Genomic DNA, 14,216 nt, shown 5'->3' with positions numbered 1-14,216 from the left:
CCCTTGGGGCACTTCGATGATTTTTGCTGTTGTTGATGTGACTGTAGACAATGGCATTCCATACCCTGTTACAGAATATGCCCAGCTCCGAATATATATGCATATGTACAGTGTATATATCTATTCAAACATACATGTAGAATATATGTATTTATGTATATACACATATACACATATTATAGAAAAGAAACTGGGGTGCTATTATTAATCGTGAACTGATCTACAGAACTTGACAGAAAGATGGATAATTCCAGGAGGTAATTCTTGAGGGAAGAAATGATAGCTATAACTGCAAAATTTGTTCTATGTGGTCATTACTGCCACAACAGAAGGCTGTGCCTTTCCATTCAAATATGGAAATATGTGACATGAAAAGGATCCAAAAGTTGTTGATGGCTCAGCCGAGAAAATCAAGTTTGAAGTCAGATCATCAAAATCAGTCAAAACCATCAAAATGTGTTTTTGACCATAATTTTGCAGTCCGATGTTTTGTCTATCATCAACTGAAATTTTGAAGCTAAATAATCAAAGGAAAGGCAAGAAATTAGCATTTTTCTCAGCCATATTTTTCTAACTTTCAACGGAACAGAAATGTGTCTGAAGATTTGGCTTAAGCGCCGCAGATAGACTCCACCCCTAGCAACGAGGGAGTGATCTTATTGGTCAGTGCATAGCATTCTAGTTGTTGATTGGTCATGCGTAGACCGCTGGTGCTAAGCTTGAATGAGCATTATGGAGGTTGCTATAGGGAGACCTTCTATTGCCAAGAGGTGAAAACTGTCGTACCTTGAACCTTGAACCTTGAAGGAGTAATCCCTGTTGCAGCTTTTCGTGGGAAGCTATACTGGGATGGTACCAGGTGACATCAACGGCCGACGGACAGAGTGTATTTACAGATGGCAATTATAATCAATTGTACAAAATAAAAATTTGCCATGTGCAAGTAAAAACCAAGCCGGTGAATTTATAGTATTCTGGATCCTACTGGGGGCTGCATGTTCCGAATAGATGGGAGGGCAGCCTCTTGGAAGGCAGTAGGTGTTCTTGAAGTAACTGTAGAGTATGGTAGGCGGTTCCACAGTTTTGTTGTTCTTGGGAAGAATGAATATTTGTATGGATCAATTGTGGCTTCCGGGACTGAGTATTTGAGGAGGTGGTCATTTCTACCAATGTAGGTTGCTGGGATTATGATGGCTGGGAAGGAGATGTTCACCAGGTTATGTTGTATTTTGTAGAACATTGTTGCTTGTGCAAGAAGACGGCGAGTGTGTAACAGGTCCCAGTTCAACTTAGATAGTAATGGTGTGACAGGAGATGTACGTCTATAGTCTTGGTAGACAAAACGGGCAGCAGCTCGTTGTACCTGTTCTAATCGGTTGATGGTAGTAACGTCATAGGGATTCCAGGCTTCAACTCCATACTCTAGTTGTGGTCGGACGAGTGACTTGTAAGCTTGGGCTTTCACCTCTTTGGAACATGGAGTCAGAGTTCTCCGCAACAGACCTAGGGTTTGGTTGGCTTTAGAAAGCATAGACTGACAGTGGGCGCTCCAATGGAGGTCATGTGTGATTGTGACTCCAAGGTATTTATACTGATCTACTCGTGGGATGTTGGTGTCAAGTAGAGTGTACCTTTGCATGCTGGGCTTGCGCTTTCTTGTAATAGTCATTACTGCGCATTTCTGGATGTTGAAACCCATCAGCCACTTCTTTGACCAGTTAAGCCTTGATCATGATCGCTTCGGGAGGAAAACTTTGAAGGCGGTTTTCTCTACACGCCGATTTCCTAGACCATTCGTTATGCTCTCATAAAATCATAGATTTTTCTGCAACCGAGTATTTTTATGAGCCGTGTTATATATGAAATTAGAGCGGAAAGGTAAGGGAATAATGTCATGTCATTTTCAGAAAATCAACCTTCCCCGACTTTCGAATCATTTTGTTGCAGTGGGTCACATATGAAATTGATTTTTCATCCAAGATGAATTGGTAAAAACCACTGATTTAAAGCTAGCTTTGCATTGCACTTGCAGCATAACAATAATGACTTACTATGAGCTTCCACGAAAGTCTAAGAGTAGCTTAACAGTTATGTGCAAAATTAGCAAAATCCATCACTACAACACACCATATCAAAGCAAACTCCCACAATCCACAGTTTTCATGGTGACCAGAACTCATCAACAAAATTTGTACGCACTTTTTATTTTTTAAAAATCCTTGAGGTACCCTACTGGCAAACATCACTGCCACTTGAAGTCTATTTCATGACAAACACATCCATTTAGTGTGAGAAAATGCCAGAAAGGATGAATTAAAAAGACACACGATGTACAGTTAAACTCGCCTAAGTCGACATCGCATATGTCGAATAATCGCGCAAGTCGATGATTTCAAAAAGTCCCGATTTTTCCCCATTGACTTACGTGTATTAATTCACTCACAAGTCGAATTTTTTAAGTCGAATACTCGCCTAAGTCGATGAAATTCCAAGAACATTTTCACAGAAAAACCATTGAATTCACTGTGCCTAAGTCGAATAAGATTTTATTGTGTAATAAATCACTGTCAAAATCACGAGACGCCAGTTTTTGTTTACATACAGTATATACCAAAAGAAACTTTGCGTTAATAAACATTAACGTTTCATTAACGCAAGCGGTTTCATCTGAATCGCTAGTAACGCAAACTAACGATCGGGAAAATTAACGTTTGTAGTAACCATGAGTAACGATCCCAAGCACAAACTAACGATGTTTCGTTGACATTAACGATAGGTAACGCAAGAACTCACGCGAGATTTTGGTTTCCGTTACCGAGTCCTGGTGAAAGGACGGCGTAGCTCCTGCCGAGTGTAGCGATCTATGCTTTATATTTAGCGGAGTCTTTTCGCGAATGGTAAATTTGCGACCGGGGTCACCAAAAACGCACGCCGGGCCACCAAAAAAGGCGGATGTTTGCCTTCAGTTTTGGAAATGAACAGCGGTAACAATCGGCTCCATAAGATGCTAGAATAAATGTCAGATGTTTGCTCTTAATTTTGGAAATGAATATTCGACTCCGTATAATACTAAAATAAATGTCGGATGTTTGCTTATACTTTTGGAAATGAATAATGGTAAGATTCAGTTCCGTATGGTGCTGAAATTAATGTCAGATATTTGATTTTGCGTTCGGAAATGAATAAGGATAAAATACGGCTCCGGAAGATGCTGAAATAAATGTTGAATGTTTGCCTTCGTATTCGGAAATGAATAACAATAGTATTCAACTCAGTACGATAATGAAATAAATGCCGGATGTTCGCTTTTACGTTCGAAAGTAAATGACAATAACATTCAGCTCCGGAAGATGCTAAAATATATGTCGAATGATCCCTTTGACGCCCTGAAATGAATAACAATAATATTCAACTCCGTACGATGATGAAATAAATGCCGAATGTTCGTTTTTTTTTTTTTTTTTTTTACGTTCGAAAGTAAATAGCATGTAAAATTCGGCTCCGGAAGATGCCAAAATAAATGTCAGATGATTGCTTTTACGTTCGGAAGTGAATAGCAGTAACATTCTGCTCAATAATTAAGATGCTAAAATAAATATCAGACATTTGCTATTTAACATTTCGAAATGAATAACAGTAACATTCAGCTGCGTTTGATGGTAAAGTAAATGTCGGATGTCTGCCTTGACGTTAGAATATGAAAAACAGTATAACATTCGGCTCCTTACGATGCTGAAAAAATTGTCAGATTCATTTCACTTTCGGAAGTGGACAGCAGTAACATTCGGCTCCTTACGATCATAAAATAAATGTCGGGTGTTTGCTTTTGAATTTGGAGATCAAATAACGGTATATATTCTGCTCCGTACGATGCTAAAATAAGTAACAGATTGTTTCTTTTACATGTGGAAATGATTAACGGTATCAATCGGCTCAGATGATAAAATAAAAAGCGGATGTTTGCTTTCACATTCGGAAATGAATAAGGATGATATTCAGCTCCGTAAGATCCTAGAATGAATGTCGGTTGCTTGTTTTTACATTTGAAAATGATTAACGGTAACATTCGTCTCCGGAAGGTGTTAAAATACTTGTAAATGGTGGATGATTGCTTTTACAATCAGAAATAAATAACGGTAACTTTCGGCTCTTTACGATGCTAAAACAAATGTCGGATGTTTACAAATGTCTGCAAATGCTCCCACTTTCTCATTTCAAACGTAAATTCTGACCACCTTAACAGGCATCAACTTTTATAATAATCTATAAGCCTATCTGCTAAATCTTAGAACTCAGAATAACGGTATAAGATGATTAAATTTTCTATTTATTTATTTCAGACGTGGGTACCGTCCTGTATCACTTCAGTTATACTTAATATTCATTTTTCTATGCTTAGTAGGACCGATTTAGTTGTTTTTTTTTTTCGGGCCACCAAAAAAGAAAAATCAATCATTTTGGTGGCCCGATTGGGCCACCAAAATAAAAGTTAGTGTGGAGCCCTGGCCTGCATCAATGTAGCCTTTAAACAAGGCGACTCGCTCTGCGTGCCCCCGTATAGCGCGTTTACCCCACAAACCTGTTGGCCGGCAAGCGGAGCGAGCCGCCTTTATCCACTCGTTCAGGGATGTGTACGCAGAAAATACACACGGCACCAAGGCAAGCCTCGTTAATATTAAGTAGTGTGCCGTGTGTGCCGTAGTGTGCCGTGTGTATTTTCTGCGTCAAATTTGTACGCAAATTTGTCAAAGAATATAAAGCAACAACAATGACAAAAGTACACATCCCTGAATGAGTGGATAAAGGCGGCTCGCTCCGCTCGCCGGCCAACAGGTTTGTGGGGTAAACGCGCTATACGGGGGCACGCAGAGCGAGTCGCCTTGTTTAAAGGCTAGCATCAATGTGGATAGTGTCTTGCTGAAGGGCAATTGTCGGGCACACCGCTCCAGCTCTCGGCTCCAGAGAAGACAACATACATGTACATTATACATATGTACGCGTGGTGTAACTGTAAGTCGATTTTTTTTTCGACTTAGGCACAAGTCGAAACTCGCCTAAGTCGATGTGTTTTGCTCAGTCCCGAGAAGATCGACTTATGCGAGTTTAACTGTATGTACAAATGACAACTGATAATTTCTCCTTTCGAGCCATTTTATGCTCTTTTACAACACTTTACTTAATGTTTTGGTTTTTTTTTGTTCAGTTTTATAATCATCAAGAAAATAGAGTGCCTTTTCAAAGGAAAAAAGTCCAATCCTTGTTGATAGGAAGTGCCTAGCTTGAATGCTAGTATTTCACTGAACAGCCAGTTCATGTTGCATTGAATGAGTTCTTTGAGATATCCCATGGAAAAACAAAACACAAAGACAGCTTGGGGGAAGTATGGACACATGGTATAGGAAAAGAATTCCATCCTTGATTTTTTTATTTTTTTTAAATTTATATATTCATTTATTTTATTATTATTATTATTTTTTTTTTTTACAAACAGCCAGTATTACAGAGGGTCTGGCTGTAGCTTGGATCTGAAACTTCTACTTGATAGCAAGTCTATATTATTTTAAACATTCATGCTATCCTTTACTATGTTTTTTTTTCTTTACAAAGTTTTGCCATGAAAGAAACAGAGATAGATCAGTAGATGGATGGATACCTTTTTCACAGGGGAAGAACTCCACCCTTAATCACTTCTTCAAAATCCCCTATTGCCTTTCCAAATGCTCTGCTTTCCTTAAACACCAAGCCCAAAATCCTAAACAGGAATCCAACCTCTCTTGGCACCAGCACTCGGTATAAACCGCTTTCCGCCAGCAAGATTCCTTTTTCTCTCCCTTGCCCTTATTCCTCTCTCAGGGAAAAAGGGGGGAGGGGACCCATGTACATACTTAATGTACGATGTATTTATGCATAGATGGATGGAAGGATGCATGTATGTATGTATGTTTGTTTGTTTGTTTGTTTGTACGTACAGTCAAACCTGTCTGTAGTGGCCACCGAAGGAAGATCTAAAAAAGTGGCTGCTACAGACAGGGTCTTTAATCTGCCGAGGACGGACTGATTTTGCTATAACACGCATTTCCCATAGACACCTGGGGTGTTTCATAAAGCCGTTCTTAAAGTTATGAACGACTTAAGAACGACTGAAACACGTTCTGATGTGTTACACTTATCAGAATTTCAATGATTCAGCAAAAGAACTGATCACCAGTCATTCTTAAGTCATTCATAACTTTCAGAATAGCTTCTATGAAACACCCCCCCCCCCCCAAGTATTCTCGGGACTTGTCTTCAACGGGTTTAAGGGACTGTACAGTACTGGTTGAGGTGGGGATTCAGGTTTATAACATTCCTAAGTGAGATAATGAGAAACCTCTTATGAAATATGAAAGAACATGTAATTTTAAGAAGGATTCAACATTCATTTGATGAAAATTGGTTTTCAAATGGCTGAGATATCCAAAAAAGTGCTCATAATAAAAGGCGGCATGCCACAACTTTATTATCATCTCTTTGTTTCACCTTGTTTTTGGATATCTCAGCCATTTCAAAATCGATTTTCATCAAATAAACTTTGGATACCCCTTAGAATTGCATGCTCTTTGACATCTCATAGAGTGGTTTCTGAATATCTCGCAAAACGTTAAAAGCTAAATCCTCACCTCAACCAGAACTGTACACACCCTTTAATATGGCTTTTCTCTCGGGGGAGGAGGGGGGGGGGGGATTTTTTTCAGTGGCTGTGTACAGCAGGTAGCAGCTATGGACAGGTGGCCTCTAAGGTAGGTTTGACTGTTTTTTTTTGTTTTTTTTTAATGTAAATGTATGTGTATGTATGTGTATAAGTACATGTATCCTCGTATATATGTATGTGTGTATGTATGGAAAGACGTATACCAGTAATGTACATTGAGTGTATTAGGGTAAGTAGGTGTATGTACATTGTATACTGCTGTCCTTTTCTTCTTTTAATCACTTGGTAGAAGTTTGGGAACTTCTCCAGTTTCTCCTACTTTCCCTGACTTTTGCTTCATCTTTACTTTCACTTCAGGATTGCAGTGGGGAAAGACTCAAGAGAAGATATATACAGGCAATCATATGGTGAAAAAAAAGAAGAAAGAAAACAAGATTGGGTCATAAATGATGCATCATGATGCTAAGAAATTTACAAACAATCCCACTGACTAGGTGTCCCATATCTCACAGTCATATTCACACAGTTACCGTATCAGCAATGATAGACACATTAGCTACCATTCTACGAGTTATGTTCACATGATGCTTAATGCTTATCACTGGTGATGGGACAACCAGCTAAAATCCACAGCAAAATTCAAAAGTGTGGTGTGCCACACACAGTGACCCCAGTTTCATGCGCAAAGAGTGTTCGAGCGAAATCGCTGTAGTAATTGTGCGCATTCACATGGTCCAGCTGATGACAACACTGCACAGAGAGTGTGCCTATCATTTAAATGGATGATATAGTATTGGTTGAGGCGAGGATTCAGCTTTTAACTTTTTGCAAGATACTTAGAAACCACTTTACAAAATGTTGAAAAGCATGCAATTCTAAGAGGAATCCACAGTTTATTTGATGAAAATCAGTTTGAGATGGCTGGGATATCCAAAAACAAAGTAAAACAAAGTGATCCTGATAAAAGGTAGGTTCCACCTTTTATTACGATCACTTTGTTTTGGATATCTCAGCCATTTTAAATCAATTTTCATCTTATAAACTTTGAATTTCTCTTAGAACTATATGGTCTTTCATATTTTGTAAGAGGTTTCTCATTATTTCAAAAAATCATCATCAAAAACTGCTGAAAACCTTGAGCCCCTTCTCAGACAAAACTATACAATCCCTTTAACATTAAGCTACTCGCATGGTGCACATCCTAACCACAAGATTTCTTGTGATTTAATAGGGGAGCTGCACTAAGTAACATTAAGTTTGCTAGCTGTAGTTACCAAGGAGGTATTACTTATCTCCTGGGAGACCTTTAGGGTACCTTTATCATTAAAGGTAGCTAAGTGCAAGTTACATTTAATCCGTTGAAGACTAGTACCGAGTATACTTGGGCAGGTGTTTGTGTTTATGAGAAATGTGGTTTATGGCAAAATCAACTCGTTCTCAACAGGATAAGTTAGGGCAACTTGGCGTGAACCTAACATGGATTGATATGAAAGATACTAGAGTAATGGTCTCAATCAAATTTCTATCATTTTTTAATCAATTCCCAGATTCTCCTCATGCTTATGCCACATATTCAATGCATGATTAGCTAGTCAAGACATAGCAGACGTTACAAGAGAAGATAGTTCATTTGGAGTTGGGAATGACAAAGAACCAAGGAATGGCTCTCTCTTTTCTCAAAGAGAATCACATTTAACCAGACCACACTTTGATTGCAAAAACGTTCAGACGGTAGACAACCCCGACAGGCATTGTCAGATGTCATTGATCTGCAACCTCTGCAAAAAATCCTGAAATTCCAGCTTTGGCTAAATTCAGCATTTATACTCTTTTTTTGAATCCACGAGTTCAACACTCTGTAGGTTAACAGACGCACAGACACACTTACGCACGAGCTGGTAATAGAACTTTTAATCTCTCTCTATCTCTCTATTTCTCCCTCTCTTTCCCTCAACGCTGCAGCGTTCTAATTCATATTCTCCACAGATTAAGGCAAGGACCCAGCTTTGCCCGCTTGGAAACTAACGATCTTTTCCTTTGAGCTTCGGAGGAAAGAAAGAGGGAGAGAAAGGGAAAAGAAAAAAAGGACACGGGAGAAAGGTACTTTCCTTTTTTAACAACTGGAAAAGCAAACAAACATGCAGCGCGGAGCCTCTCCCCTGTTCCCCACAGCTGATTATCATTAAAAATCCAGTGATTCACGTCTCCGATAAAAAGAGAATTCCAATGCTCCGCTTTCAAGCGCTGAATTGGGTCAAAGCTGACAGAAAACTGGGGCAGAAAAAGAGGTTTTGGTTTTTGTGTTGATTTCTAAACGAAGATAACACATTTTCCCCCTCCTCTACATTTTTTTTTTTTTTTTTTTAGTTTGTGTGAAACTCATTTATTATAGTTGCTTATGTGGTTAGTATGCCAGGTCACCTTTTATCCTTCATACTTCATATGCCTGTAATTGTCTTGGTATGAGATCTTTAGAATTTAAAAAGAAAAAAAAAACCCACACATGATATTCTTTTTAAAGCGGAAGAAAAAAGTAGGGTGCTCTGATTTCAAATGATAAGAAAGATGTAGGAGATACATTATCGGGGTTTCTAGGGCAAGAAAGACAGAAACATGTCTCAGAACATCAGAAATCTTGGTTCCTACCCGTGCGTGCAAAGATGAAACCAGGAAGGGAATTTAGAGCATTTCTTTTTTTTCTTTGATTCTTTTCTATCTACCACTGATCCTGGTTTGATTGACTGATCTGGTTCACGCACGGGGAAAAGTCCCTGTCAAAACCAACATGGCCAGTTTGGAAACGTGTTAGGAAATTGGTCTCATTCAAAGTCTCCTTCACCTGCACATCAACAGTCTTGCCAACACAGACATGCCAATTCAATGAGAATTTTGATAACATTGATGTCAAAGATGATGATGATGATAAAGATGATGATGATTATGATGACAATGACGATGATAAACAAGATGATGGAGATTATGATATTTTTGTTTGTTTGTTCATTTTCCATCTGAGAGATGGCTAGATAGCCCATATTCAGCTACGTTAAGCTGGTCTTCCATGGGGTCCAGTTGGATGTGAGGTGGGACCACTTCACCGGGTTAAGCACCCTGCTCTTTGCGATGAATGAATGAAGCGGGATCTTTTACGTGCATGAGTAATTTTGTTATTCTCTCATACATGGGACCTCCATTTTATGTCCTATCCAAGGGACAGAGTGTTTTGCCTCTTACTAGAGGGGACGGTATGCTTACACACAACATTGCTCAGTCCAGACCCGGGTTCGAACCCGGGCCGCGTGATCGTGAGGCAGACGCGCTACCGACTGAGCCAACTCACCGCCCTATTGATGTGATGATGATGATGATGAAGATGAAGATGATGTTGAAGATGGCAAAGATAAAGATGATGACTGAGATTTTCATCAAATAAACTTTGAATTCCTCTTAGCATTGTGTGCTCTGTCACATTCTATAAGTGGTTTCTCATTATCTCACCGAGAGATGGAAACCTTAAGCTTTATCTCAACCAAAACCAAATCATCCTTTTAAATGTGTTCTTCCTATGCATTAACTTTGAATTCCTCTTAGCATTGTATGCTCTGTCACATTTTATAAGTGATTTCTCATTATCTCACAGAGAGTTGGAAACCATAAGCTTTATCTCAACCAAAACCAAATCATCCCTTTAAATGTGTTCTTCCTATGCATTAACTTTGAATTCCTCTTAGCATTATATGCACTGTCACATTTTATAAGTGATTTCTCATTATCTCACAGAGTTGGAAACCTTAAGCTTGATCTCAACCAAAACCAAATCATCCCTTTAAATGTGTTCTTCCTATGCATTAACTTTGAATTCCTCTTAGCATTGTATGTTCTGTCACATTCTATAGGTGGTTTCTCATTATCTCACAGAGAGTTGGAAACCATAAGCTTTATCTCAACCAAAACCAAATCATCCCTTTAAATGTGTTCTTCCTATGCATTAACCCGTTGAGGAAGGACTGATTTTGCTACAACACGCATTCCCCATAGACACCTGCCCAAGTATACTCGGGACTCGTCCTCAATGGGTTAATACAATCTCCCTCCACACACACATTATACAGACACAAACATACAGAAACACAATGAAGTGTCAGCATACTTTAAATGGGTAGGAGTTGTCTGAGAGACAACTTCAGAAAGGTCACTCCTGGTTTTAGTAATTTTGTTTTCAAATCAAGACTAAGCCCATATGTGAGGGAAACTTGGTTCCATGACATTTGCTCAGACTGCAGCAATTAATCCCATGAAATATCTGCACGCTAAGCCAAACATAAATCATACCCACTAACATAACCCTAACCCTAATCCTAACCCTCACATCAAATTATAAAACCTAAAACCCTATCACAACCGAATCCCTAACCCTAAGTCCTGGGAGAAAATAAGATCGGAGCGACTTTTGCGGGAGCAAATGTCGCGTCACCGGGAAACTTACTGTTCATGGAGTGGTCTGTTTCCGTATATCAGTGATTCCACTGTGGTTTTATCCTGCACAGAATAAAAACAAAAGAAAAGGACAAAATGATGAATAAAGATAGCACGACGGGGAGAACAGACAAAAATATGACATTGTTTGTAGAAAAGGACAAAAATGAACGTACACCGGCGCACCGTGGGATTGCATCATGCCTTCTTAAGTCATGTGTCTGATAAATGGTTATCAGCTTTAAAAGTAGGGAATCCCATTTGCATGTCTTAAATGAAGAGTTGTGTAAATACAGTGGTATGTTGAAGAGAGTATCATTTTAGAAACTCCCATAAAGTATTGAAAGTGGAAGGTAACATTTAGTACATTTTTATTGACCGTTAGATTTTGAATTGAATTTTTTTCGGGGCTCACCGTAAATTCCAGTACATTACTAGGCTACCTTTGCAGACCCATGCACTGCATGTGTGTCCATCATGTATATTTTGTGAAGAAAGTTCATCAAAACTTACAAACATTTCTATATACATTCTTGCCACACACTCTTTATGTTATTACATCAGCTCTTATACTTTTAGATTTGTGTTTATAGTTTAAAAAGAAAATACAGAAGACTGCAACAAAAAGGCTTAAGTGTGGCTGACACACAGAACTACTGAGTAGTTGAGTTTTGTGCATCATTCAAATTGTAGATAACTTCCAAATTTCTCAGCAGTGGCCTAAACAAGTCCCCTGAGGTTCATATTTAATGTTTTGCTGCATTTTGGGAGGTCTGTAAAAGGTATCCCCTACCTTTAAGGTGTTTCCCTTGCGAATTGCCCGTGAAATTACTGGCTTAATACTCTCAGTGGTGGTCACGTAGGTCCTGTTCTGTAGCTGCGCCTTTAAAAGTGTACTTTTATCGCTTGCATGAATGAGTCAAATCACCAAAACGTTCTAAAAACAAAATAGCGGCCTCTCCAGATGATGGCATTTAAGCTTTCATTTTTCAGATAATGTGATTGCTTATCTCATAAACCTCAAATTTCATGCATCAACACCAATCATCTATGTGTGTGTCTGCAGGAGTGACTACAACATAAAAATCTGTCAGAGCGACAACATGAAAATCTGCGCATCTGTCAACACATACCCACCTTTCTTTTTCTTTTTTCTTTTTTTCTAAAGCTCTTGCATCGTCTGGAGATAATAACCTACACAGCAGTTGTGGTAGGTCCAAAGATACAGATCCAGATTAAAGCCACTGTATCAGATCCTAGACCAAAACTAGAACCAAAACCATCCACGAGAGTGACTGTCAGTCCAACCACATGACATTTGCCGTAGGGTACTACATGTGTCCATGTTCATTTTTAACGAGGCGTTGCAAAATGAATGTGACATGATTTGCAAATCTCAAGCACTCCCTCAGACTACTGGCACATGCACGGTGATACAACCAAAATGTTTCGCCAAGGCAACTTAAGAATGTCACTTATCTGTTACCAGCAACAGCACAACACAAAATGCAACTACTTTCAAGAACCAAAACACCAGTATTAAAGAATACACAACAATAACAAGGAACAACCCCTCATCCCTGTTCCTTATCTTCCACCATAAAAGAAAAACACAAAAACAAAAAATGCAAAAAACAAAAAATGCAAAAAACAACAAGGGTAGACTTTACACAGCTTCTCAGGTAATCAAAGTACATTTCAACACTCATGAAAACATCACGGACGTCTTAGAGGTATGCTCTTACTTTATTTGTTGTTGTTGTTGTTGTTCCCAGTGTTACCCTAAGAGATACACAATGCAGAATTAAACTTCACAAATTTGTTTTCAAATGCACAGACTCAAAAGCGGGAGATTTCCGGCTTTGAGGTTACTTTTCTGCAAAATCTCCCGCCCTCCGACTTGAGTTTACATTTCTGCTCCTGAAGATGTATTTTCTCCTGTTTCAAATTTAGCTTTCTCCTGCCCAGTTTTAGTTTGTCATGTGTGTTAAATAAAAAAGACTATTAGACAGCACCAGAGAGCATCTACGTCCCCAGAGCTTCCAGGGCCCGTAACCCTATTCTAACTGGGCTATTTGAGACTAAGTTTTTACTGGGGGGGGGGGGGGGAGGGGGAGGATCTCGGCCGCCGACAGCACGATCGCTGCAAAATTTTGCCTTAACATAGAGGTGGACTTCAACTACAAGATTATATGGTCATACAATAAAAAAAAAAAAACTAATTTTCCATTTTTAGTAAATCAATTAGGCAAATTTATGCATAAAATCATTATTTCACCTGTAGCTCTGTTAAAAAGACTGAAGGATTGCTAAATTTTTTGTGTCAGAACTCCTCAAGACACGTCAAACAATTTTCTGCAAAAAAAAAATCGCACAATCACATTCAATTTCTTTTGTTTTTTATTGTTTTGTGAATTTCTGATGTATTTTATTGTTTTTTTCAACTTTTTGTTTTCTACTGTTTTTTTGCCAAAATTTGTTGCAGGCACTTTTTCAAGCTTATCTATGTTAGAATTGATTAATTCAAATGATTAAAAGTTGAAATAATCTAATTTATATCAATTTAACAAAAAAAAAAAACCTAAAAAAACAAACAAACCACAATTCGCATTGGATTCGTATACAATATCGCCAATTTGAGCTGTTTTTGGGTTGACATGCATATGCAAACATTATGTAACTTCAAAATGGTGTACCCAGACAACGCAAATTTGGTCTCAAAATATGTGGGAGACTTTAATGAAAAGAGTTATGAAATGGCGCAGCAAAATCTTTGCATGTTGCGGAATAGTGGTGTAAAATTTCGGGGGGGGGGGGGGGCAACCGCCCCGAACCCGGCCACAAGAGACATCCGCTTTGCTCCCCTGATGTGCGCTATTTTGTGCATTTTCATGCAATCATAGTCTCCAGTTTGTTATGGGGTCCAGGTAGGAGAATCTCCCATTTAACCCATTCAGGATGAGTCCCGAGTATGCTCAGGCAGGTGTCTCTGGGAAATGCGTGTCGTAGGAAAATTAAACCATCCTCAACAGGTTAAGCGAGTCTCTGG

The 14,216-nt window shown here is 38.8% G+C and overlaps 1 protein-coding gene across 1 annotated transcript in view; it reads right to left on the bottom strand.

Annotated features, from left to right (window-relative positions):
* Window positions 1–14,216, bottom strand: part of LOC140237309 (palmitoyltransferase ZDHHC21-like) — a 57,033-nt gene that overhangs the window by 22,046 nt on the left and 20,771 nt on the right. The window contains exon 7 of the mRNA XM_072317246.1: window positions 11,178–11,230. Within this exon, the coding sequence (XP_072173347.1) occupies window positions 11,178–11,230 (53 nt within the window). The remainder of the gene's footprint in view (window positions 1–11,177; window positions 11,231–14,216) is intronic.

The sequence above is a fragment of the Diadema setosum genome, chromosome 13, assembly GCF_964275005.1.
Source record: "Diadema setosum chromosome 13, eeDiaSeto1, whole genome shotgun sequence".
Lineage (NCBI taxonomy): Eukaryota > Metazoa > Echinodermata > Echinoidea > Diadematoida > Diadematidae > Diadema > Diadema setosum.
Note: the sequence above shows the minus strand (reverse complement) of the source record. Positions and strands in the feature narration are given on the sequence as shown.